This window comes from Microtus pennsylvanicus, chromosome 11, assembly GCF_037038515.1.
Source record: "Microtus pennsylvanicus isolate mMicPen1 chromosome 11, mMicPen1.hap1, whole genome shotgun sequence".
Classification (NCBI taxonomy): Eukaryota; Metazoa; Chordata; class Mammalia; order Rodentia; family Cricetidae; genus Microtus; species Microtus pennsylvanicus.
The window spans coordinates 15735539-15759231 of NC_134589.1; the positions used below are offsets into that span (position 1 = coordinate 15735539).

At 51.0% G+C, this 23693-nt stretch overlaps 3 protein-coding genes and 1 long non-coding RNA gene across 12 annotated transcripts in view; 2 read left to right on the plus strand and 2 right to left on the minus strand.

The window, feature by feature from the left end:
* Positions 1-14284, plus strand: part of Strada (STE20 related adaptor alpha) — a 32685-nt gene extending 18401 nt beyond the window's left edge. For all 9 annotated transcript variants that reach the window (XM_075990364.1, XM_075990369.1, XM_075990366.1 and 6 more), the window contains 9 exons: positions 2551-2653; positions 2939-3060; positions 4815-4923; positions 5006-5129; positions 7950-8121; positions 8593-8697; positions 12596-12837; positions 13119-13161; positions 13420-14284. In XM_075990364.1, the coding sequence (XP_075846479.1) occupies positions 2551-2653; positions 2939-3060; positions 4815-4923; positions 5006-5129; positions 7950-8121; positions 8593-8697; positions 12596-12837; positions 13119-13161; positions 13420-13572 (1173 nt within the window). In that variant the 3' untranslated portion in view covers positions 13573-14284. The remainder of the gene's footprint in view (positions 1-2550; positions 2654-2938; positions 3061-4814; positions 4924-5005; positions 5130-7949; positions 8122-8592; positions 8698-12595; positions 12838-13118; positions 13162-13419) is intronic.
* A 1278-nt stretch (positions 14285-15562) lies between these two features.
* LOC142859878 (uncharacterized) lies at positions 15563-17177 on the minus strand. Its single transcript, XR_012912273.1, has 2 exons — positions 17048-17177; positions 15563-16084 (listed from the first exon to the last, which is right to left on the minus strand). It is a non-coding gene; the product is annotated as an uncharacterized LOC142859878 (long non-coding RNA).
* Positions 17070-18456, plus strand: Limd2 (LIM domain containing 2). Its single transcript, XM_075990362.1, has 4 exons — positions 17070-17158; positions 17301-17345; positions 17432-17571; positions 17667-18456. The coding sequence occupies exons 1-4, from the start codon at positions 17117-17119 to the stop codon at positions 17824-17826; spliced, it is 387 nt and encodes a 128-aa protein (XP_075846477.1). The 5' UTR covers positions 17070-17116; the 3' UTR covers positions 17827-18456.
* Positions 18457-19845: 1389 nt separating this feature from the next.
* Positions 19846-23693, minus strand: part of Map3k3 (mitogen-activated protein kinase kinase kinase 3) — a 90984-nt gene continuing 87136 nt past the window's right edge. The window contains exon 16 of the mRNA XM_075990361.1: positions 19846-22493. Coding sequence (XP_075846476.1) covers positions 22265-22493 — 229 coding nt within the window. The 3' untranslated portion in view covers positions 19846-22264. The remainder of the gene's footprint in view (positions 22494-23693) is intronic.

Here is a 23693-nt window from a genome sequence, read left to right on the forward strand (position 1 = left end):
CCTACACAAGTGTATTGTACACACACAATAATAACAATGACATGAACACAATTAAAAACCATGCAGGATTGAGTGTGGTGTGAATAGTGCAGTTGTCTGGGAAGCAATATGTCATTGTCTCATAAAGTTGCCTGGATATGGTCTGTAACCTGGTAATTCTTTCTGGTCAGGAGGCATAGACATGTTTGTAGTAGTGCCGTTGATCCTAGCGGAGCTGGAAAAGAACCTGGTCTCATCAGTGTTGGCGTGGATGACTTGAGATATATTCCTGGAAAGAATACTATACATCAGTGAAAGTCAGTGAACTATAACTGAATAGAATATTATGGCCGAGTCTTAGAGTAGAAAAGATGGATTAAAAAGCTGGGTGATACATGCCTTTAATCCCAGGTAGAGGCAAGTGGATCTCTGTGAGTTCAAGGCCAGCCTGATCCAAAAAAAAAAAAAAATGAGTTCTAAGACAGCCAGAGCTGTTACACAGAGAGATCCTGTTCAAAGGAAAAAACAAGACAAAACAAAAAAAGGGATTAAATTGAAAATAGACTTTATTAAAAGGGATTCATTTTGCTCAACTAGAGCCCTCCTAGTCTCTCTCCCTCCCCCTTTTCCCCCTCCCTCCCTTCTTCCCTCCCTCCCTTCTTCCCTCCCTCCCTCCTCATTTTGTTTGTGTTTTGAGACAGGGTCGCACTGTGTAGCTTGGCTGTCCTGGAACTCATTATGTAGATCAGGCTGGCCTCAAGCTCACAGAGATCTTCAGCTTCCCCAGTGCTGGGATCAGAGGTGTGCACCACTACACCCAGCTTTTAGTATCACTCTTAAGTATAAGGCAGAGCCACTTGGCCTTTTTATGGAGCTAGGCATTATTAGTAGTTGTAGACCAGATGCACCCCATCAGCAACAAGACCCTTCCTGGCAGAGGCCTGCATCTTTCTGCGTCACAGAAGCACATTCTCGTTACTTAGCAAATTGTTTACCTTCTTGGCCCGCACTTCTGTTATTGAAAGAGCATTAGCATGGTGGTGTACTCCTTAATCTCAGCACTTGGAAGGCAGAGGCAGGGAGATTGCCATATATTCCAGGCCAGGCCCTAGCACGCAGGAGTTCAAAGGAAGGCAGATTCTAAATTCAAGGCCAGCTGGTTTATAAAGACCTTGTCTTTAAAAAAAAAAAAAAGTATCTGTTCCACCTCTTCAACTAGTGTGGGGAAGGAGGAAGGAAGATCAGACAGTGTAAATGGGCTTTGAAGAGCATATTTAAATAGGATGCTAAGCACAATGTTTTTGTGGCGTCTCTGCAGTCATATTCTTGTCTCTCCACCTTGTCTGAACATTTTCAGCTTTTACCGTTAATGCTGAGTCAAGAGCCATTTGTGCATTGACAACAGTTTCTTCCGATTCAAGGCCAGGTTTGTTTTATTTTGTTTGGCTTTTTGAGGCAGGGTCTCCTGTAGCCAAAATTGGCCTGAAGCTCCTGATCCTCCTGCCTCCACCTCCTGAATGCTAGGATTACAGGCATGCACCACCACACTTGACTGGAGGCCAGGCTTATGACTGGTATACAGCATAGACCTCAGATTCTGCATTCCAGCTAGACACACCTGCAGGGAGGGTTAAGGAGAAAAGAATCCGCTCCCCAAGTCATTTGAAGGCATTTGGGCCTAGAGGAAAGGAGGCCTGTGAAAGCTGTACTGCTGTATGCTGTTTTGCTTCCCACATTCAGCAATGCTGGCCGCCTTTCTTCAGGACTTCAAAGGCTAGGGGTGTCCATATCCTCAATGGCTGGTACCCAGCTTCATCCTCTGCCTGAGGGGACAGGGACCCAGGAGCTGACCATGCAGACTCTGGGCCTGTAGCTGAGGGAGTCAGTTACTCTCCCATCTCATGGGGATATCAAGAATGACTAGCCTGGACTCTCGGTTTGCTAAAGGAATGGGGCTCCTCTAACAGTGTTACTCTAGTACAGTGTTTGCAACCTTCCTAATGATGTTACCCTTTAATACAGCTCCTCATGATCCCCAAACATAAAATTATTTTCCTTGCTACTTCATAACTGTAATCTTGCTACTGTTCTGAATTGCAATGTAAATATCCGATATGCAGGATGTCTCATATATGACACCCCCCCCCCACACACACTGGTTGAGAACCGCTGCTCTAGAACAAGATTATTGTTCTGACCATTTAGAACCTTGTAGTTTGGCACCTTAAAAATTGGACCCCAATGCAGCAGAAAACTAGAAACTATTTCTCTAACCCTGGCTTTTTTTCATGCTTTTCTCCATACATCCTTTCTCCACCAAGATCTGGGTAGACTTTAGCGGTTGGTCACTGGAGAGGTCAGACAGAGTGGCAGGTGACCGGGACGGTTGTCCTCGTTTGTAGATTGCACACTTGGTCTGCGAGGAGTGTTCACTATGTTGTGCTCCTTGCACTTTTCTGTGCCACAGCCAGGGTTTCTGTGTGTGCTGTAAAAGTGATTCTCCCCGTGGATCTGGTACCACCTCTGCCCCACCCCCATTTTCTCAGTTAACCTCTTCTTCTTTTTCCTTAGGCCAATGAGGCGAGCTCGGAGTCCATAGCATCCTTCTCTAAACCGGAGAACATGGGCAGCTTTCTGCCAGAGGGCGGGTGTTATGAGCTGCTCACCGTCATAGGTAATTCCCAGGGACATGCCCAGTTTCCTGCCACAGCTCCTCAGCTAGCTGCACGAATTTGTGGCGACAGTGGGCTTTATGGGTTTCTTGTGTCAAGGATGGGAAGACATCATTTCTAGGAGGCCATGGACCACTACAATGATGGGCTGAAAAGGACTGATGGGAAAACCAAGCAATGTCAGCTATATTCTAAGTAGAATTTTCTGCTGAAATTGAGTCTCTTTTCTTTAGAGTAGATAAATCTTTGTGGCTGTCTTTGTTTAACTCATTTGTCTTTTCTTTTAGGTAAAGGATTTGAGGACTTAATGACAGTGAATTTAGCCAGGTACAAGCCAACAGGAGAATATGTGACAGTACGAAGGATCAACCTAGAAGCTTGTTCCAATGAGATGGTGACATTCTTGCAGGTAATGAAGTATGGGTGTGACCCCTGGAGGGTGGGCTCCCAGTTACATAGTAATCTCATTTCGTTCCTCTAGAAGTTGCTTTAGGCGGACCATGTGTTGAGAAGTCAGTCAGGAGGCAGCAGCAAAGGGTCTTTCGTGTTTGACACTGTCCGTCAGGCTGTGCTGGTGCTCAGCCCAGATGTCCCTTCTTCTTTAAACATTTTTCTTTGCCTTGTTCTGCATTATTCAGAGAGACAGGCAAGCACAACAGTGTAGGCAGCAGAGGCACTCAGCCCCAGGACGTCTTGTTCACAAGCAGGGCCACCTGCTCTGCAATCAGTGACCATCAGTGCATCATGTTTGCTGCAGATGCCTTTCGATTTGATAAGCACAGAGTCTCCCTCTTGCTAAACTGGTGTAGGAACCAAGTGGGGTGAGACTCCTCCTGGTCCTATGATACCAGTGTGCACAGTGCCCAGCGTAGTGTGGACTCAGGGCTGTGTGCAGCTCCTGCACCTCGTATGTAGCGTGCTCCTTAAGGATGCTTACCTGACCATGTTGTTCAAGTTCCTCTGTTCATAACTGCTAGACGGGGCCAGTCTAGCTTAGTTATTTGTAGGAGAAAACTTAATTTATTCCAGAACATGTTTGCCCATGTGATTTTTTTTTTTTTTTTTTTTTTTTGGTTTTTCGAGACAGGGTTTCTCTGTGGCTTTGGAGCCTGTCCTGGAACTAGCTCTGTAGACCAGGCTGGTCTCGAACTCACAAAGATCCACCTGTTTTTTGGATTTTATTCTTTGAAACAATAAACAGGCAAAAGGAACTGCCCACATGGTCTCAATTTAGGTCATAAAGGCCAGGAACCTGAAATCTCTGTATTTTTTGATTTGTTTTTAATTTCTTTGTAGATAGGGTCTCCCATTCCAGCTGCTCTAGAACTCATATTGCACAGGCTAGCCTCAAACTCATTAGTCCTCCTACCCAACTTTCTAAGCCAGTGGTTCTCAACCTGTGGGTCACGACCCCTTAGATGTTTACATTACAGTTCATAACAGTAGCAGAATTACAATTATGAAGTAGCAATGAAATAATTTTTTTGGTTGGGGTTGCCATGATATGAGGAGCTGTGTTAAAGTCTCAGCATCAGGAAGATGAGAACCGCTGCTCAGAGTACTGGTCCTGGCTCTTCTGAAGTTCCTTTGAACTTTTTTAAAAATATGTTTCACACACCTATTTCTGGGGAAGGGGACCCCAGTCAAGGTGCTCGGAAATGTCTCCTTGTATTCCATAGTTTCATTTGTCCATTAGTTCGGTCAACTCTTATACGTTGATGTATATGGTATTTGTTTTTAGATACCATCTCACTGTTACCCAGCCTGTCCTCATACTTACAGTCCTCCTGCCTCAGCACCCAGGCTGGGATTGTACTCTTGTCTTAGAACAAGACCTGGGATTAGGGGAATCACTTCCCAAGTCTTCAACCACTGCTTTATTTTGGTCGTCTCTGAGGCGGCTGACTCTCACTGTGTTGACAGCAGTGACCCTGCATGGTGAAGGGTTACTTTTTGAGCCTCGTGAGTGTTGGTGGCTGGCAGGGCCACCCAAAAGCCCAAGTGGGCAAATCAGGTGACTTTCCCCAGGCACGGTGGGCCTTCCTACACTGGAAGGACTCTGAGGAGAGCATCCAGAAGACACTAGGTCTCCACACTGTCCCGCTGCCATCTTCATGTTGAATGCCATTCGTGACCCTGACTCAGCTTTGCCCTTGCTTTCAGGGGGAGCTTCATGTCTCTAAACTCTTCAGCCATCCCAATATAGTGCCATATCGAGCCACCTTCATCTCAGACAATGAGCTGTGGGTCGTCACATCATTCATGGCATATGGTGAGTGGGAAGGGTTCTAGGACACCTGGCACTTCCTTCTGTGCCATTTTCTTTCTCCTGTTACCCTTGGCATCCTTTTCAGGTTCTGCAAAGGATCTCATTGGCACACACTTCATGGACGGCATGAATGAGCTGGCGATTGCATACATCCTGCAGGGGGTGCTGAAGGCCTTGGACTACATCCACCACATGGGCTATGTGCACAGGTGTGTTCCCAGCCACTTCACCCTTTCCTAGTGAAGGTGGAATTCAGAATCAAGGATCTGGATTCTGAGCTTGCCACTCGGGGGACAGTCATTAGTCTGTCAGTGCTGAAGTCACTTGATCTTTATTGTGTGACAGATATATCTACTGCGGACCACTGTCCCCTGATCCCTGACCCCTGCCTTACTCCTGTATGCCTCAGAGCAGGCTCATGGCCAACTCAAAGACAGATTGCTTAGTGGTTTTGTCAGGAAAACCAGCTCATAGTGGGGGAGGACAATGGAACTGGAGCCCTCCTTCCACTTCATTGGTTCCAGGGATCAAACTGAGGTGGTAAGGCTTGGCAGCAAGTGCCTTTACTCACTGAGCCATGTCACCAGCCCCACACTGCAGACTTATGTAGAGGGCAGTGTGAGGGACAGTTTTGGGACCTAGATACATAAGAACTAGACGTTTAAAAGCATAAAACAAGAAAATGATAAGTATGCTTAGATCGGCTTTAAAGACTTCTGTCTCATAAATGACACGATGACAAAGTAATGTGTTCCAGAGTGACGTACATGAGCAACAAGGAGATTGGGCAGAACAAGGGAAGAACAACAGGGTGGCAGGATGGGAGGTTACGGCCGAGCCCTAGCGATCAGAAACTGCAGATAAAGACATGATGTCACATTGTATGAGTAACTGGTGGTGGTTAGGAGGCTGGATGGTACCCAGTGCAGCCAGTCAGGGGCATGGACGCAGGCTTGTATCAGCTCTGGCTATATGCCATCAGTGGACCCGCATGCTGACATCTGCTGCATGCAGACATCTGCCGCATGCTGACTGATGTTAGATTTGTACTGAGTAGAAGTATCTTGAGTGTCTATCCCTAGAGAATGGAAATGGTAGGTCCCTTGAAGTCAGCACTGAGTGAGAAAGTAGTGAATTGCTTAACAGAGAGGATTAGATAAATTTAAAGCACACCCATGCACTCTGAAGAACAGAAAGTAAAAGTATTAGGAGCAGATCTGAGTTCAAGGCCAGCCTGGTCTACATAGTGAGTTCCGGGACAGCCAGAGCTACACAGAAAAACCCTGTCTCAAAAGCAAACAGATAAAAATCATTGGTCTATCTTATATGCCTGTAAGAGGCAGACATCAGAGCATTCAGTCTTTGGGGCCAGCCTAGATTACATAATGAGTTCCAGGCTGGCTGGGCCCATCCACCATAACATGGTCAACATGCTAGGGGCCACACTGTTAAATAAAACTGACTCTTCCTCTCCCAGAAGCCATCAACCTCTCAGTTAAGGGTGGAGGTTCTTGAGCCCCTTTCTCTTGAAATGCTAGAATGCTGACTGGCTCAGTCTTCTTGGGTCCTATGCAGGCAGCCACACCTTCTGTGAGGTCATGAGTGCAGTGGTCAGGTTGTGTCCAGAGGACAGTTTTGGTGAGGTCTTCCCTACCTCTGGCTCTTTTTGTTTGTTTGTTTTTTCAAGACAGGGTTTCACTGTAACTTTGGAGCCTGTCCTGGAACTAGCTCTTATAGACCAGGCTGGTCTCGAACTCACAGAGATCCACCTGCCTCTGCCTCCCGAGTGCTGGGATTAAAGGCGTGCGCCACCACCGCCTGGCTCCACCTCTGGCTCTTACCATCTTTCCATCCCTCTTTTTGCAATGGTCCTGGAGCCCTGGTGGGCGGAGAGTGACACAGATGTCCCTAGACACACTAACTGCACTTTGACCAGCTGTCAGTTTTGCCATTAGTCATCATCCATGACACAAAGAAACCTCTCTGATGAGGCTTGAGAGCTACACTAATCTGCGGATATAAAGATACAAATTTAGAGGGCACTTTGGTTCTAGTCACATAGTAAGTTTTAAAATATAATAACATCGGGGCTAGAGAGATGGCTTAGCAGTTAAGAGTACATACCGCTCTTGCAGAGGACTCAGCACCCACATTGGGTGGTTCACAATTGTCTGTAATTCCAGCTCCAAGAGCTCTGACAACTTGGGGCCCTGCAGGCATATATGCACATAGCCACTCCCACACACACAACCAACATAAATAAGTCTTTAAGCTGGAGAGATAGCTCAGTGGTTATGAGAGTCTACTAATTCTGCAGAAGACTTGAGTTTGGTTCCCAGCTCTACATTGGTATCTCACTGCTGCCTACAACTCCAGCTCCAGCTCCAGGGATCTGATACTGTCTTGTAGCCTCCTTATGCACATACACACCCACAGACAGACACATGTGCTCAGGATTAAACATAAAAAGAAACCTTTTTTGTTTGTTTAAATCAAATGGCTGGGTATGGTGGCACACTCCTTTAATCCCAGCACTCGGGAGGCAGAAGCAGGTGAATTCTAGGCCAGCCTGGTCTACAGAGTGGGTTTCAGGACAGTCAGGATTACAGAGAGAACCCTGTCTGAAAACCCAGAACAAACAAATCTAATGTTGGGCTGGAGAGATGGCTCAGAGGTTAAGAGCACTGGCTGCTCTTCCAGAAGTCCTGAGTTCAATTTCCATCAACCACATCGTGGCTCACAACCATCTGTAATGAGATCTGGTGCCCTCTTCTGGCATGGAGACATACATGTACATACTGTGTACATAATAAATAAATCTTAAAAAAGAAAACCTAATGGTGCATGAATGGGGCATGTTACTTTCTTGTTTTCAGGAATGTTTGAAAATATTCATAAATACCTTTATGTATGTATGAGATGCACTTATGTGCATGCGATATGGGTGAGAGCTGACCAGGTCTAATATTTGGAGACTGCAGATTTGTAGCATCAGGACCGTGTGTGACATTGTCTCCACCTCCCTGTAGGAGTGTCAAGGCTAGCCACATTCTGATTTCTACGGATGGGAAGGTCTACCTGTCCGGTCTACGGAGCAACCTCAGCATGATCAGCCATGGGCAGCGGCAGCGTGCAGTCCATGATTTTCCAAAATACAGTGTCAAGGTCCTGCCTTGGCTCAGCCCAGAAGTTCTCCAGCAGGTCTGTGTCCTTGGGCCCAAGGAGCCCCTTTCTCCTCCCATTCATAATTTCCTAAGGAAGCCCAGGAATTTGCTGGGATGGGGCTTCTCCCCGTTTCTGGTAGAGTAAGAGGTTCTGGAGGGAAGAGCCCCTGTTGGCCAGGTGTGCTGTAGCGCCCATTCCTGGCAGCTGTGGATGTGTGGGGTCCCCAACCTGACCCTAGTGTCTGCCTCAGGGACACTTAGCACCCTAAAGATAGAGAACGTTCTGGAAATATTTGGTGCTCTGGATCTCTGTGCATAGCAGGCACACCCATGCCAGTGTGCCTGCTCATTTTGCAGCAGCGCCAGACATTGGCTTTCCTCACACAGCAATTCCCTGCAGTGGAAGGTGAGGAGCGTGGTCAGTGTCTGGTCCTGACTGCCATGGGCATTCACCTCCTCGGAGCAGGGCTGCAAATGGATCACCTGTGCCTTTTTTCTTCCAACTTAGAATCTTCAGGGTTATGATGCCAAGTCTGATATCTACAGTGTGGGGATCACAGCGTGTGAACTAGCTAATGGCCATGTCCCCTTCAAGGATATGCCTGCCACTCAGGTGAGCCTGCAGACGAGTGTTCCCTTCCTTCTCTGCTGCCTGCCTTCCACAGATGCCCACTGCTTCCTGCCACACTGGGACACTGACTGTGGTTACTAATATGTTAGAGTCAGTCTTTTTGCTTCAAGAAGTTTCCCACCCGCTTGGTGGAGGGCGCTTGTGCAATTCTTTGTTCCCTTCTCTGGTGATGAATGTTGTGGTCGCCAAGCCCAACCCATGGGGTGGGGCGAGTAGGGCAGTGCAGAGAGGCCACATCACACTGGACACTGCATGGCTCTGCAGACTGTGAATGGCACTGACCAGTTCTGTTATGCTTTGTTTTGTGGAATAGCCTTTTCCGTAGCTCAGGCTAGTATCAAACTTAGAGCAATCCTCCTGCCTCACTTTCCAAGTTTTGTGTTTATAGGCATGCACCACCGTGCCTAGCTAAGCTTCCCCGTCCTTATAAACTCATCAGATTTGTTGTCTTCCTTCCTAAGTACAACTAGATGATCAGTGTCCAGTTTCAAATTCTCAGGCATTTCTGAGTATTGTGTCACTGTATTCTGGCACACACTTTTAGAACCTGCATTCTGAGTCCAGCTTATGCTCACCTCACACCCCTGCCATGCCTGCCTGTAGGTCACGGCCAGTGGTGTAGTCTGCTCTTAGACAGACCCAGAGAAGAAACTTGTCCGGGCCCTATTACACCCAGGAAATGGAGTTGGGATTGTGTGGGCAAGTGTCACCTGAATCTTGAGGAACAAGGCCTAGAACTAGGAGGAGGCAAGAGCCTGAGCAGGCCTCCCTCAGGCTCACAGGTCGCTCACCATGGGGTCGTAAGCTGGAGCTAGAGAACGGCTGAGTCAGCTACCTTGAGCAGAGACCAAAGGAACTTCAGGGGGGACAATACTTTGTCTAATACTTAAAAAAATGTGTGCACGCATGCGCACACACGTTATGTATGTGTGGTTGCCTAAGGAGTTCAGAAGAGGGCGTCAGAGCTCCTGGAACTGGAGTCTGACAGTAGAAAGTAATCCAACATGGATGCCAGGAACCAAACTCAGGTTCTCAGTAAGAGCAGCAAGCTTTCTTAACTACTGAGTCCTCTCTCCAGCCCCTGATCTAACCTTGAAAGCTAATAGCAGTTGACCATCTAAAGAGCGGGAACAGGCAGGCAGTAGTGCACGCCTCTAATCCCAGCACTCTGGAGGCAGAAGCAGTTGGATCTCTGTGAGTTCAAGGCCAGCCTGGTCTACGGAGTGAGTTCCAGGATAGCTAGGGCTACATAGAGAAACCCTGTCTCAAAAAACCAAATTAAAAAAAAAAAAGAACAAGAGCAAGAACAGAAGCCTGCCCTTGACAGAAGTATGGCTCAGTGGTAGGGTGTACCTGGCTTTTTCTTTGGGCCACCAACCAGTTCCCACATCATACATGACACAGAGACTTATTAGGTATGAATGCTTGGTCTTAGCTCTTATTTTAATCTGTTTCTGCTTTTTACCTTTCTGTGTGTCCTACTCTGCTGACTGGTGTCTCCCTCTGGTTCTCCTTCCTTCTCTCTTCCTAGAGTTTTCCTCCTACTTATTCTTTGTCCACCAGCCTGCCTAGTCTTTCTCTGCCTGTTCAGCTCTTTTTTAGACCAGTCAGGTGCTTTAGGGAGGCACGGTGAAACAGCAACACATCTTTACATAATTAGACAAATGTAACGCCTTTACATAGTTAACAAGGCAGCAGAAGCTAATGTAGCACACCTTCCCATAGTTAAAGTAATACTCCCCAACTTAAACAAATGTAGCACATCTTTACATAGTTAAAGTAATATTCCACCACAGTAGAGTGCTTGCCTAGGATATCACGGGTCCTGACCAGTTTCTAGCAACATACATGCGTGTGCTAACAAAGCACTAGATCTGGGCCAGCACAGAATTGTAAACGACTGGGTCCAGGCATCTCGGGGCTGCTGGGGGTGAGGCTGGAGAAGGAAGCAAGAGCATACCTGTGTGATCTCTAGGATCTTTGGTTCATGTCCCAGAGAATAGGGAAGTGCCGGAGATACACACAGGGGTGACGACAAGCAGATTATCTGACCATCTGTCTACCCGAAAGGCGACTCAGATACATCCTCGGTCTTAGCTTAATTTAGCTCTGATAGAATAATTGGGGTGTGGAGCCTACGCGTAAGAAATGTGTGCTGGGCGGTGGTGGTGCACGCCTTTAATCCTAGCACTCGGGAGGCAGAGGCAGGCGCATCTCTTGAGTTCGAGGCCAGCCTGGTTTATAGAGCAAGTTCCAGGAAAGCCAGAGCTACACAGAGAAACTGTATCTCAAAAAGAAAAGGAAGGAAGGAAGGAAAGAGGATTGTGTGAGAAAAATAATTGATTAACAGGATCTGCTCAAGAAGGAATAAGATGGTTAGTTAGTGTGAGCCTAGTTAATGTGAACGTAGTGTGGGCCTAGTTAGTGTGAGCCTGGTTAGTGTGGACCTAGTTAGTATGAGCCTGGTTAGTGTGGGCCTAGTTAGTGTGAGCCTGGTTAGTGTGGGCCTAGTTAGTATGGACCTAGTTAGTTTGAGCTAGTTAGTTAAAACCCAGTTAGTATAAACTTAGTGTGAACCTAGTTAGTGGTTCAGGTCCAGAAGCAACATTGTCCAATAAAACGTTTTGCCATAATGGAAGTGTCTGTCCCTGCAGTTTCTGCAATAAGGGAGCCACTGGCCACTTGGTACAGTAATCACTTAAAATGTGGCCACAGATGGAGGGATTGAATTTAAGGCTAACTTAAATAGTAACGTTGTTAGAGGCTCCCATATTAGCACAATCCCAGAGACAGCTCCAAGTTCTGTTTGGGTTGCTCAGGACGTTCCTGGGGTCACATAAAAAGGCAGCTGCCTTCAAGGTGTGGCTGGTTTTGCATGTACCAAGCTTGAAGGCTTTGAAAGAGCCTCCCAGGTGGGGTGTGCCCAGGTGCAGCATGCCCATCAGCCCGTGTGCTGCGCTGCAGATACCACATTGTGGGCTCCACTGAACCCATCTGGGCCTGGCAGAGATTGATGTCGCTCCACCGCTGTGCTCAAGAGCGGGTCTATAGTCGGAGGAGTTCCATGCCCTGTCAAAGGCGAGAGGAAGCTGAGCTCTTCAGTCCAGCCCTGGTGGAGGGCACTTGTAGCCCCTCCTCCCATGTGCCTTCACTGCCAGCCAGTGGCCAGTGTTCCTTTGCAAAAGCCAGCTTTACATGATGTCTGAGGGTGTTCACTGCTGTGGTGGAACACCATGGCCACACTTCCAGGAAACAGCCCATCACTGAGGGAAGGCAGGCCAGGAGCCTGGAGGCAGGAACTGAAACAGAGGCTATGAGGAATGCTATTTATTGGCTTGCTCAGCCTGCTTTCTTATAGAACCCACCACTCGCAATGGCCTGGACCCTCCCCCCAGCTTCTAGTTTAAAAAATGCCCAGTGGGCTGGAGAGATGTCTCTGGTTAAGAGCACTGCCTGCTCTTCCAGAGGATCCAGGTTCAATTCCCACCATCCACATGGCGGCTCATGACTGTAATTCCAGTTCTAGGGAACTCAACACTCACGGCAAAACTACAATGCACATTTAAAAGAAAAAGAGTCAACAAAATAAAGTTATATTTGGAAAAAAAAGAAAATGCCCACTGGCCAGTGGTGGATCATGCCTTTAATCCCAGCACTCAGGAGACAGAGGCAGGCGGATCTCTGAGTTTGAGGCCAGCCAGGGCTGCACAGAGAAACCCTGTCTTAAGAGAAAAATGCCCTCGGAGGCTCCCTTCTCTCAGATGACTCTTGTTAGTGTCAAATTGTCATAACCCTACCCAGCCCCAACTTTGATCTTCACTCCCAGAGATCCCATTTGTTGAGGGAGCGAGAGCACAACCCAGATCTGTCTCTTCACCAGATGCTGCTAGAGAAGCTGAATGGCACAGTGCCCTGCCTCCTGGATACCAGCACCATCCCAGCCGAGGAGCTGACCATGAGCCCCTCACGTTCCATTGCCAACCCTTGCCTGAACGACAGCCTGGCCACTGGCAGCCTCCGGCCTTCCAACGGTGACTCACCTTCCCACCCGTACCACCGAACCTTCTCCCCCCACTTCCATCACTTTGTGGAGCAGTGCCTTCAGCGCAACCCTGACGCAAGGTACTCTGCTGGTCCTCAGCTGAGTTTCCGGGGACGGGGAGCTTGGGGTTTACACCCAGCAGGGAGGCCGGCTCTGGTAGAGATCTAGATTCCCAGAGGAGTGGGTGGCTCCACAGCAAGAAGAACCAGCTTTCTGCTAAAAAGCCAGCCTAGGTGGCCTTGGCTGGTAGCTGTTGGGAGAGCTGAGGGAAGAGGTGGAGGGTCTCGGAGGAGAGGGTGAGTGTCAGGGTTTGGACAGCTGAGCCCAGGGGTCATGTGAGTCTCTTTTCTTTTCTCTTCAGGCCGAACGCCAGCACCCTCCTGAACCACTCCTTCTTCAAGCAGGTATGGAAGCTTTCCCCTGGTTCCCACCCTGCTGCTGCTCTGTGGTTGTAGGCACCCCCTCACCTCCGACCCCTTTGTGTGGGGCTGGGTGTTCTTCCTCTGCCTGATTGAACTAGAGGAATACTGTGTTTTTGAAGCCCTATGAGGCACTCGCCTGCCTTTCCTTTTTGGCTCCAGGGCACCAGGGGGTCTGGTAACTGAAGGTCCTGTAGTGTCCTGAGTTGTAGGATCTACCCTCAACTTGTCTCTCTCCCTCAGATCAAGCGACGTGCCTCAGAGGCCTTGCCCGAGTTGCTTCGCCCTGTCACCCCTGTCACCAGCTTTGAAGGCAGCCAGACTCAGGATCACAGTGGACTCTTCGGCCTGGTGACAAACCTGGAAGACCTGGAGGTGGATGACTGGGAGTTCTGAGCCAGTGCAGCCTGCATCCTCCAGTGGGGGTGGGGTGTGAGCCCTGGGGGCCCTTCCTGAGGATCAGCACCTACCTCTGGGTGCAGACTGGGTAGAAAGGACATTATGCTGGCAGAGCTGGCTGCCCGCTGCTTGAAAGGACATTCTGAAGAGACTTCGCTGTTTTTGTGGCTTTTGAGACACAGGGAGTCCCAGTCACCAGGGACTTGGAGAGACCGGAAAGCTGACATCCTGTTCTGTGAGCTCGGGGACCTCCTTAGAAGGAAGAGACACTGCTTTAGCCCCGAGGCTGAAGTCCAAGCCCAGAGCTTAACTCAGACCCAGGGACCCTTCACTTCCTCTTCCCTGCACTTGCTCTCCTCCCAGGCTGTTCACTCACCTTCTGTGCTCCCAGATCCTGTAGGGCTAAATGGGGGACAAGTCCTAAGCATCCTGCCCCTGCCCTGCCCTCAGGCATCTCCCCAGTTTTTGTCTTTAAGCACCAGGGCCAGTCATCCTCATCCCCACCTCTCTCTTGGGCCCTAACACCTGAAACCTCTTAGCTCGGTGTCTGTTACACTCCTTCCCAAGAATCCGCCACTGCCCCTGCCAGCTGCTGCCTTGGTGCCTCCTCCAAGGGCCATAAATGTCTTGCCTCGTCTGAGGGCTTGAGTAAGTCTTACGTTGTGTTAGTTTCATTGTCAGAACAAATTAAAAATTTCTCAGTATGTTAGGAATGCCACTAATGTTTCCATCTGTGCAGAGACTGTAGCTGGCTTGTAAGACAGCTGGCCAGACAAACTCAGGTACAGGCCATTGTTCTCCCAGAGGGCCGAGTGGGTATGGGACCTGGCCGTTGTTGCTTTCATAAGCAGACATACCAGTTTCTTTAAAAACCCATGGTCTCTTAATTCCCTAGAATTTCAGGAGTATTATATTAAATTTTGCCTCAAAGTTACCAGGGCTCTAACAGCCAGGGGTGGAGGGCTTTATCATGGCTCCTGGTGTTGGTACTAATACGTAGCTAGCATGTAACCCAAGAACCCGTTGTCCTGGCAGCCAGTGACCAGAGCAAGGGGACCGGCTCGAGCCTTGCGTTTCCACCTGGCTAGTCCCCTGGGTGAGGCACTTCAAACCCAGGTTTTTGTTTCATTTTTTGTTTTTTTGAGACAGGGTTTCTCTTATGAGTAGCCCAGGCTGTCCTGAAACTCACTTTGTAGATCAGGCTGGCCTCAAACTCACAGAGATCGCCTGCCTCTACCCCCCAAGTACTAGGATTAACGGCATTGCACCACCACTGCCTGGCATGAATGTTGGTTTAAGGAAGTCCTCCCTCCCTTTTCTGAGGCTTCCCAGGCTATCAGATGCCCACACTTTCTGTTTTCTCTCCTTCCACACTGCCTTCCTCCTTGCTGTCCACAGATGGCCCCAGCAGGGCAGGCTGCCAGTCAGTGCCCAGGAGCAGCCTCTTGGTATCCCTAAGGGCTTCACCTTTCTTGCATCAAACCGCTCCCTTGGCGACTCCGATGACAGGTGTGACAATATCCCCAGGAAGAGTCGCCCCTAGCTGAAGAGGAGCAACCATCAGGAAGTCAGTGGCTGAGCCTCGTTGCAGGCAAAACATGGTCTAGAGTTGGAACCCGAGACTGAGAGAGTAAAGCACAGCGTGGGTGCATGAGCAGCCAGGGAAACAGCGCGGGGTGGTGGGGCGGTGGTGCAGCCTGCTGCCTCCCCGTTCCGCTGCCAGGCGGGAGGCGTTGAGCTGTTCTGTTCCCTGACACGCGTGGGCCCGCGCTAGAGCCACCAGTTCTATTCCTGTCCCGGGTGTGGGAATGTGTCGCTGAGGGCTGTGTGCTTCGTGAAACAGCGTCTGGCCCAGCTTCAGGCAAAGCTTCCAGCAGAGGTCCGTGCCCCCGAAGCTGCAGCCTAGAGGCCCTCCAGTGCAGGGCTGTCCACCCCGCGGGTGGCTGGCAGCACCGCAGTCTTGCGGGCTGAGCGGCAGGCGCAGCTCTTGATGTACTTTGTTCTCTAAAGAAGTCCGCTCCCTTCCGTGGAGTGAAGTGTGCTTGCTGCAAGGAACTGGGTACTTTGAACTAAGGGCTTGACCTGGGCTATGGCACAGGCCAGGGGTTACTAATACCACAAAATCTGGCCACAGAAACCGTTTAGAATACCCGGCCTGAGGGGGTGGGTGCTTTCGGAAACCACGCAGCTGTGCGAGTTCTGGGGGTGGCAGATCTGTCACACCCCTCACATGGTGGCATAGGCCCACTAGAGAGGCTACCTTGATCTGACATCGGGGTATGGAGGGACCATCTTCCTCTGTAGCACTCCGTGGCTGCCAGGAGTCCTGCCTCCGGAGTCCCCACAGTGGGATAGCTCAGGGTACTGGGTCCCCGGAGCGCAAGGAGGGGGCGGAGCTAATGGGACTGGGCCTTCGCAATGGCCAACGGGTAAACCGAGGCAGCGAAAAGCCAGACCCATTTCTGAAGGTCCGCGCCGGGAGAGCCTCGTGTTGTGACCGTAGGCTGAACTCATCCCCTCCCAAGGATTGCGATTCAGTCCCCGCCGTTGTCCCTTCCCCACTAGTGGCAGGGGAGGTCGGTTCCGGGCGAGCGCGGGCTGAGAAAGCGGGGCGGGGGGCAGACAAAGGCAGGAGGGGGGGGGGACGACGGGAGGGCTTGGCGAGCGAGGGGAAGACAAAGCACAGAGGGGGGTCGGCGGCGGCTTCTCCCGGAGGCGGCCCCGGGCGCGCGGAGCCAATGGGCGGGCGCGGGGCGGGGGCCGGCGGGGGCGGCGCCGCGGTGAGGCGGCGGCTGCCGCTCGGGGACCACTGGCAGCGGTGGCAGCTCGCGCCCGCGCCTCTCGCACCCGAGGCGGTCCCCCAGCGACCGACCCCCGCCCCGCGGCGCAGGCCGGCCCGGTGAGACCCACGGCGGCCGGGGGGAGGGGCGCGGAGCGTTGCGGGGCCGACGCCGCCTGGCGGTTCGCGCGCAGCGCTCGCTGGGACCCAGAGGCTCGCGTCGGTCCCGCTGGGCCGGCCCGTGGTGGGTTGGGTTCGGGTCTGGGGTCGGCGGCGCAGCCGGGCCGGGCGGGAGGCCGGGCCGAGCGCTGTCCAGGGGCTGGACGTCTGAGCACGGTGCGGGGGGACCGCGGGTCAGGCGGTGCCCAGCCTAGACCTCTGCTGACCTCCCGTCACCCCCGGCGGGGTCTCTGCCCGTTGGAAACACGCGCAGGCAACGCGGAGTCCCTCTGTCCCCGGCCGCTCTCGCTAACTTTGTTCTAGCCCTACATATGTTTCCACTCAGGGACCCCCGATCCCTTGGGGAGCTGCATGAGGGGCGGGCAGGCTGGGGAGGGGGATGAGGGGCGGAAGTGGCAAGACCCAGAGCAACAGGAAATGACTTAGGGAAAGTCCCAACCGCAGCCCCTCAACCCCCTGCCTAAAAACACCCCAGCCTGCAGGATGGGGGAGGGCTCTTGGGGCCCCACTGACTGACTTCCCCTTACAGAACCCTCCTGGCGCCGCGTCTCCACCCAGGCCGCCAACCATCTCCGAAGAGCCATGTTCCAGGCTGCCGGAGCCGCCCAGGCCACCCCCTCTCATGTAGGTGACCAGCCAGGTGGGAGGGATAAAGGGGGCAGGAGCAGCTTGTTTGCTTGGCACCCTCTGCCACCTCTCGAGTGCCCTGGGATCTGGGCTGGGTCACCGGAGGGCTGACCCCGCTCTGACTGCTCCTCTTCCCCAGGAAGCCAAAGGCAGCAGTGGCAGCAGCACGGTGCAGCGCTCCAAGGTAGGGGCCCAAGGGTGGGTGTGGGTGGAGGAAAGGGTGGGTGCTGATCAGGCTTCTTGCTGAGTGTACCCTACCCCACTCCACAGTCCTTTAGCTTACGGGCTCAGGTGAAGGAGACCTGTGCAGCCTGCCAGAAGACTGTGTACCCTATGGAGCGGCTGGTGGCAGACAAGCTCATTTTCCACAACTCTTGCTTCTGTTGCAAACACTGCCACGCCAAACTCAGGTGCGCCCCTGCCCTGCCCATTTAACTTGCCCCCCACCCCCATCCTGCCTTCCAGCCCTGACCTAGACTGACCCAGCTGTTCTCTGCTTCCGCAGCTTGGGCAGTTATGCTGCACTGCACGGTGAATTTTACTGCAAACCTCACTTTCAGCAGCTGTTTAAGAGCAAAGGCAACTACGATGAGGGGTTTGGCCGTAAACAGCACAAGGAGCTCTGGGCCCACAAGGAGGTGGACTCAGGCACCAAGACAGCCTGAGGCCCTCTAACATCCATCTCCTCCCCGCACATGGCCTACAGCTGGCCAGTGGGAAGGAGGTTGATCTGGGCTTGGGGGAGCGGGTGGGAAAGGATGAGGCTCCCTCAGGTAGGTTTCAGGCTTAGGGCTCCGCTCCAGGATTCCTTACTTTTCCCATAGGAGGTAGAGGTTTGGGAAGCAGAATTGGAATTTTCACCATACCGCTTCCTTCAGACCATCTCACCTCACCCCAAGGCTCCCTGGGATGCCCACAAGCCCAGCTTCCCTATTTAGGTGCCTTTTCTCCAGCAAGGAGTCAGCATGCCCTCCTCAGGGTCCCAAGCTCCCACACTGCCACCTGGGCCTTGTGCACCCCCCGTGTCTCCCCATCTACCTCTGCCCTTAGCCTGGTTCTGAGCCACAGAGATTGGAAGAAGAGGAAGAGTGCCATCTGCTGGGCCTCTTATATATCACCTCACTGGTGGAGGAGGGGGCTGGGAAGAGGCAAGACACCCCCACAGCCTTGGGGTCTAGGGGCCCCTTGCTGGAGCCTCAGCTAACAGGGTCGGCAGTAGCTACGCTCCCCTCCTCTCCACTGCTGTGCTGTTCTGACTGTTGTGATCAACCCTGTTTTAAACATGTTTAAACAGATCTTGACTCTCTATTATGTGGCCTGATGGGGGAGCTTTGTGGCAGGTAGGATACAAACTTGTCACAGGGGTGGGAAAGGGGAGCTTCTGGCCTTGAAGGGGCTGGGTGATGGTTGTCCAATAAGCATTAGCTTGAAGAACTGGTCTCTGCCAACTCAGGATGTCAAACTGTCAAAACCTGGAACCCCAATGTGTACCCTTTTGAGTTGTGGGAGAGAAGCCAGGCCCCACTGATTCACATCCACACAACAGTTTCGAGATATTGTCTCACTTAGTATGGAGCCCTGACTGGGCTAGAACTCAGACATCCGCCTGCCTCTGTTAAGCACAGAAGTGCTGGGGTTAAAGGTGTGCATCACCACCGCCTGCCTCACTGCAGTTCCTCAGAGGTGGAGTGGGGCCCAAAGCAGAACTTTACAAGCTGGCCAAGACTGCCTGTGACTGCCTTTCTGCTAGCTGGTCCCAGCTGTCCAGTTTCCTCCTAGTCCTTTGCCCTCGAAATTTGCAAGGAATGATGGGAATCCATAGACGAGCAAATGCCGCTAAGTTTCAGTGCTGCCACCTTTTCCTTCTCATGGCTGTCATCTTCCCAGAGCCTGTCCTGGGAAGGGAAAGGTCACAACTGCTGTGCAGGGTCATCCAGGAACAAACTTGGCTACTCTAAGAGCATGCACACTGAGGGTGACGGCGCACAGCAGAGAAGCAAGGCAAGTGTAAAGACACTCCCTCTGCGCAAATCTCAGTGCCCCACGCCCTACTGCCCTGACTCCTGCAAACGGCCTGTGGGATAGATGGATTGGTGAGCAAGAGGGTAAGCAGACTGCCAGGGAATCCAGCCTCTGGTCTGCTGGCGGATGAACCACTGCGGATTGTTCCTTCAGGTAAACAGAGATGGGAATCATGAAGCAGTGGCAGTGCCGGGCAGTGGTGGTACACAACACCCTTAGTCGCAGAGCCAGGGAGGCAGAGCCAGGCAGACCTGAGTTCAAGGCCAGCCTATGAACTACACAAGCTGTGTAGCTGAGTTCAGGACAGCCAGGGCTACACAGCAACACCCTATCTCCAAAACTAAACAGAAACAGTGGCGGGGTTGGGCATGGTGTTCAGGAGGCAGAGGAAGGTGAATATTTGTGAACTTGAGACCAGCCTGGTCTAAGTAGTGAGCTAAAAAAAAAACCCAAAAACCCATGTATTCAGATAAGGTGGACCAACAGTGCTGCCTCAGTTGAATGAGAGGCCACCTGGGCTAGCAATGACTTTGGCCAGGTCAGGCCAGGACCACACTTTTGGTCGCTATTTAAACTTGGTGTTAGGCATCCATCCCCACCCGACCCATCCCAGTACAAATTTCTACCAACCACCTTTAACCACAAGCATGGTCACAGGACCCTTCTGATATAAATGATCCCTTTTATTGTAAGTAATGCACTGGCCTGGCTTTGCACTGCAAGCCCTCAGTCAAGGTATAATCAAATAACTATGGCTGCAGGTTCTTCTGCACAATCCACAATTCAGACACAGACAGAGCTGGGTGAGTGGGAGGACCAGGAGGATGGCAACATGCACCTGACCCAGGCCTGGTCCTTCCATGTGGGGCTGGCCAAAGCAGATAAACCCCATGGAATGTCAAACAATTGGTGGCATAACACTCTGCACGACAGGCAAGGGCTGCTTGAGACCGTCCTTCAGAACCTTCAGGCCCATCCTAGAGCCCTACAACTGCTCATCTGGATTTATTAATAAGAAAAAATAAATTAATGGCTTGGCCCTGAGGATGCTGAACCAGCATGTCCACAGTTTTTGGCACAAAAAAAGGGGTCTTTTTTTTCTTTGGAGTGCAGGATTTGTTGGCTTACTTTTAAGTTCATTTTTAGAAACATTCCCTCTGAGGTAAGATACTCCCTTGTGGGGGGCTCTGTGAGATCCTGAACCTGGGACAAGCAGAGTCGTCTCATCAGACATCTTGTCAGCCCACCAAGCTCTGTTTCCTCTTGTGGTTTGGGGTTTGGATGGGGATAGGCTAAGGGGTGCTACAGCCATCAGGATGGGGTCAAGGAGAGGCCGAGTTGCCTTTTGGCAGCTTTGGTCTAGAAGAGGGGCCAGGTCCCCACCCTGGGCAAAGGCTAAGGTGGAAGCAGGACTTACTGGCTTCAGAGCAGTTAGAGGATGGCCTGACAGAGACCCCCAGGAAAGGAAAGAAAACAGAGGGTCCAGGCCCAATTGGCACCGTGCAACACACAAATCTGCAAAACCAGTTGCTTTCAATTTCTGTTCTCTCTTCAGGAGTCCATCACCGGTAACAGTCTAGAATTGATATATATAAAAACCATCAAATATGGATCTGAGATATAAATTAACAAGTACAAGGCCTCACATTACATGATGTGAAAAGGCTAAAAACAGCGATAGAAACTACATTCATAAAAGTGCATCGTCAACATACAACGAAGGCTTTGGCTTGTTCTGTGCCCATGGGGAAGTGGGCATGGCTGGCAGAGCTGCCTGGCGCTAATCCCCAGCTCCCTAGAGATGCCCATCCCTGGGCACTGGCTTTTTTTAATTTTTTTTTTTAATGACAACTCCTAAGAAATGGGAGTTGGGAGGGAGGAGCTGTAGCAATAGGCACATTTGGAGGGGAAGGAAGGGGCTGGAAGAAGGACCAGCACCCAGGCTGAGGTAAATATGGCCGATTCTAAGCTGCTCGGAGTCTTTCCCCAACCCCTGTTAGCATCCTCCCTTGTGGGAGGAACAAGGGATGGGGCTGAGAACACAACTGGGCAAGGCAGGCTAAGGAACAGAGCTGGTGGTTTTGGACATGGTTGGTGGTGGCACAAGGGCTTTCCTTTCTACCCAAAGGAGTGGGCTCAGGCCTGACAGGTTTGAGATGCAGAGAGCCTGAGATAGCCCTCCGGATTTTCCTGAACTGCCCAATGGGGCCGGAGCCAGATGCTCTTATTTGTGTTGCCTACTTTCTCTGCTCCAGCGAGGGAACAGATGCCAGGCCAGAGGCCATGCCATCAGCTCTGCCCAGCCCGAAGCCCAAGCCCACGTGGGTCTCCAGAGCTCAGAGGCAAAGTCTCCAGTTTAGAAACTGGGAACAGCATAAGAGTGACTCCAACTTGTAAAACAGAGACAATTGCATTGACAAGACTGGGTTTCCCCAGTTACTGGAGGCAGCTCCATTTCTCAGGCCCTGCTTATGGGGGCAGGCTCCTCCTTCCCAGAATAAGGCAGCATAACATTTGCTTCTTTCAATCTTTGGTAAAAGACAGGACTGGCAAAGCACACCTGGAGGCTCTAAGTGAGGGCAGCCCACACGTCCTACCTTGTGATGGCTGGGGAATGCTGGGCTTTACCTCAGGCTTGAGTGGGCTCATGCAGCCCAGAGATACTCTGATAATCTCCAAACATTGGGAGGAGAATCAAAATAACACTCTGAATGAAATAACACTATTCATACCCTTGAGTAAGTCCTCTGCCCCAGTCCCTCCTGGCTTCAGTGCTGACTGCAGTGTTAGGACACATTGAGGCCATGGCTGTCTTACATACGGTTCCCAGCCCCTTTCCTTCTGCATTGTGCTTAGGATGATGGAGCTCTTGGGTCTTATAGGCTGGGGTTCCCAGTCTCGATGCCACAGCTATCCCATCCTGGCTTTGAGTCCCAGTGACAGAAGGGGCACAAACAATGGCTGGACTGAAGCTCCACTGTCCTTAGCCTTGCCTGGAAGAAGCAGCAACTTCACTGAGCCTGACAGCAGCCCCTGGCCTTCTCAGCAGGTGGCAGCTGGCAGCAGCATGGCCTTGAGAGCTCAGTATACGAGCTGTGCAAAGTGGTGTGTGAGCAGTTCCTCAGCTGAGGGTCTCTGACGAGCCTCCACAAAAATGCGCCTCAGGAAGTCCCTGCCGTGTTCTGAGATGTGAGAGGGCAGCTGAGGATTGGTCGGCTGGGTAGCAATCTTGAAAATGGCAGCCATAGCTTCATACTCTGCCCAAGGTGGTTTCTCTGTCAGCATCTCCACTACAGTACAGCCCAGGCTCCTGGAAGAGAGAACCTTATGTCATCTGTCAGCCACCCTACCATCTGTAAGGAAAGGAAGTATCATTCTCAGGTCACAGTGAAGGACAAACAGACCAAACAAAGGGTACTTACTGAGACTGCAAAGAGTACTGACAGACTCCAAGATAGCTATGTCGGCCTCCTTTTGGTGTAAATAGCTCTTATTTCCTTGCTTTTCCAGTTTCTGGGGGATGTCTGCATTTCTTCCTGTCTATGTCTTTCTAATGTGAGAGACTGAACCTAAGGCCTTGTGTGTATTTAGCATATTCAATATTATTAAGTGCTGGGTGGTCATGGGACACACCTTTAAATCCCAGGACTCAGGAGCAGTTGCAGGCAGTTCTCTGTGAGTTAGAGGCCAGCCTGGTTTACAAAGTAAGTTCTAGGATAGCCAAGGCTACACAGAGAAACCCTGCCTCAACACACACACACCCCCAAACCTACTGTGTATCTTGGCTTCTGGTCCCCCACTCGACTGTCCTTTGCCACATTTCCCACAACCCATTCTGACCTGCTTTTTTCTCTAAGGAGCTCATCACTACCCCAGGCCCACCAGGTAATTCAGGATAATGTCTCAGTTACAGAAGCCCTACTGCCATATAGATTACATTTATAGGTTTTGGCAGATAGGATTTAGACATCTTTGGACAACCCATGATAACTTTCCAAGGAGAAAAAGTTTTCATAACTCTTAAGCCCTTTATGAGAATGGACATAAAAATTAAGTGAATCAAATGCAAAGTCTACTCATATTAAGAGACAAATCTAGGTCTTCAGATTATATGCTGCTCTGTATGTGTTTCACATGCATTTGAGTGTGTCTGTATTGGTGCATGCAGAAGCCAGAGCAGGGCAAATGTCTTCTCTGCCTTACTGCCTTGAGACAGTGTCTCTCACTGAAACGGAAGCTTGCTTTTTCAGTTATACTGGCTGGCCAGAAAGCTCGCAGGATCCACCTGTGTTTGCCTCCCAATCCTGGAGTTACAAGCATGAGGAACCACGCCTAGCTTTTTCTGTGAAAGCTAGGGACTTGAACTCAGGTCCTTATACTTGTATAGCAGGTATAACTATTAGGTCATCCCTAACCCCTGAACCTACCTACCTGCCTGCCTGCCTTCCTCCCTCCCTTCCTTTTCTTTCTTTTTTTTCTTTTTCTCTCTTTCTTTTTTGAGAAATGATTT

Excerpts from the sequence above, each read along its gene's own strand:
- Limd2 (XM_075990362.1), top strand. The coding sequence starts at position 17,117 with ATGTTCCAGGCTGCCGGAGCCGCCCAGGCCACCCCCTCTCAT. Across the intron at positions 17,159-17,300 it reads CCCAGGCCACCCCCTCTCAT|GAAGCCAAAGGCAGCAGTGG; the intron begins GTAGGTGACCAG and ends CCTCTTCCCCAG. Across the intron at positions 17,346-17,431 it reads GCACGGTGCAGCGCTCCAAG|TCCTTTAGCTTACGGGCTCA; the intron begins GTAGGGGCCCAA and ends CCCACTCCACAG.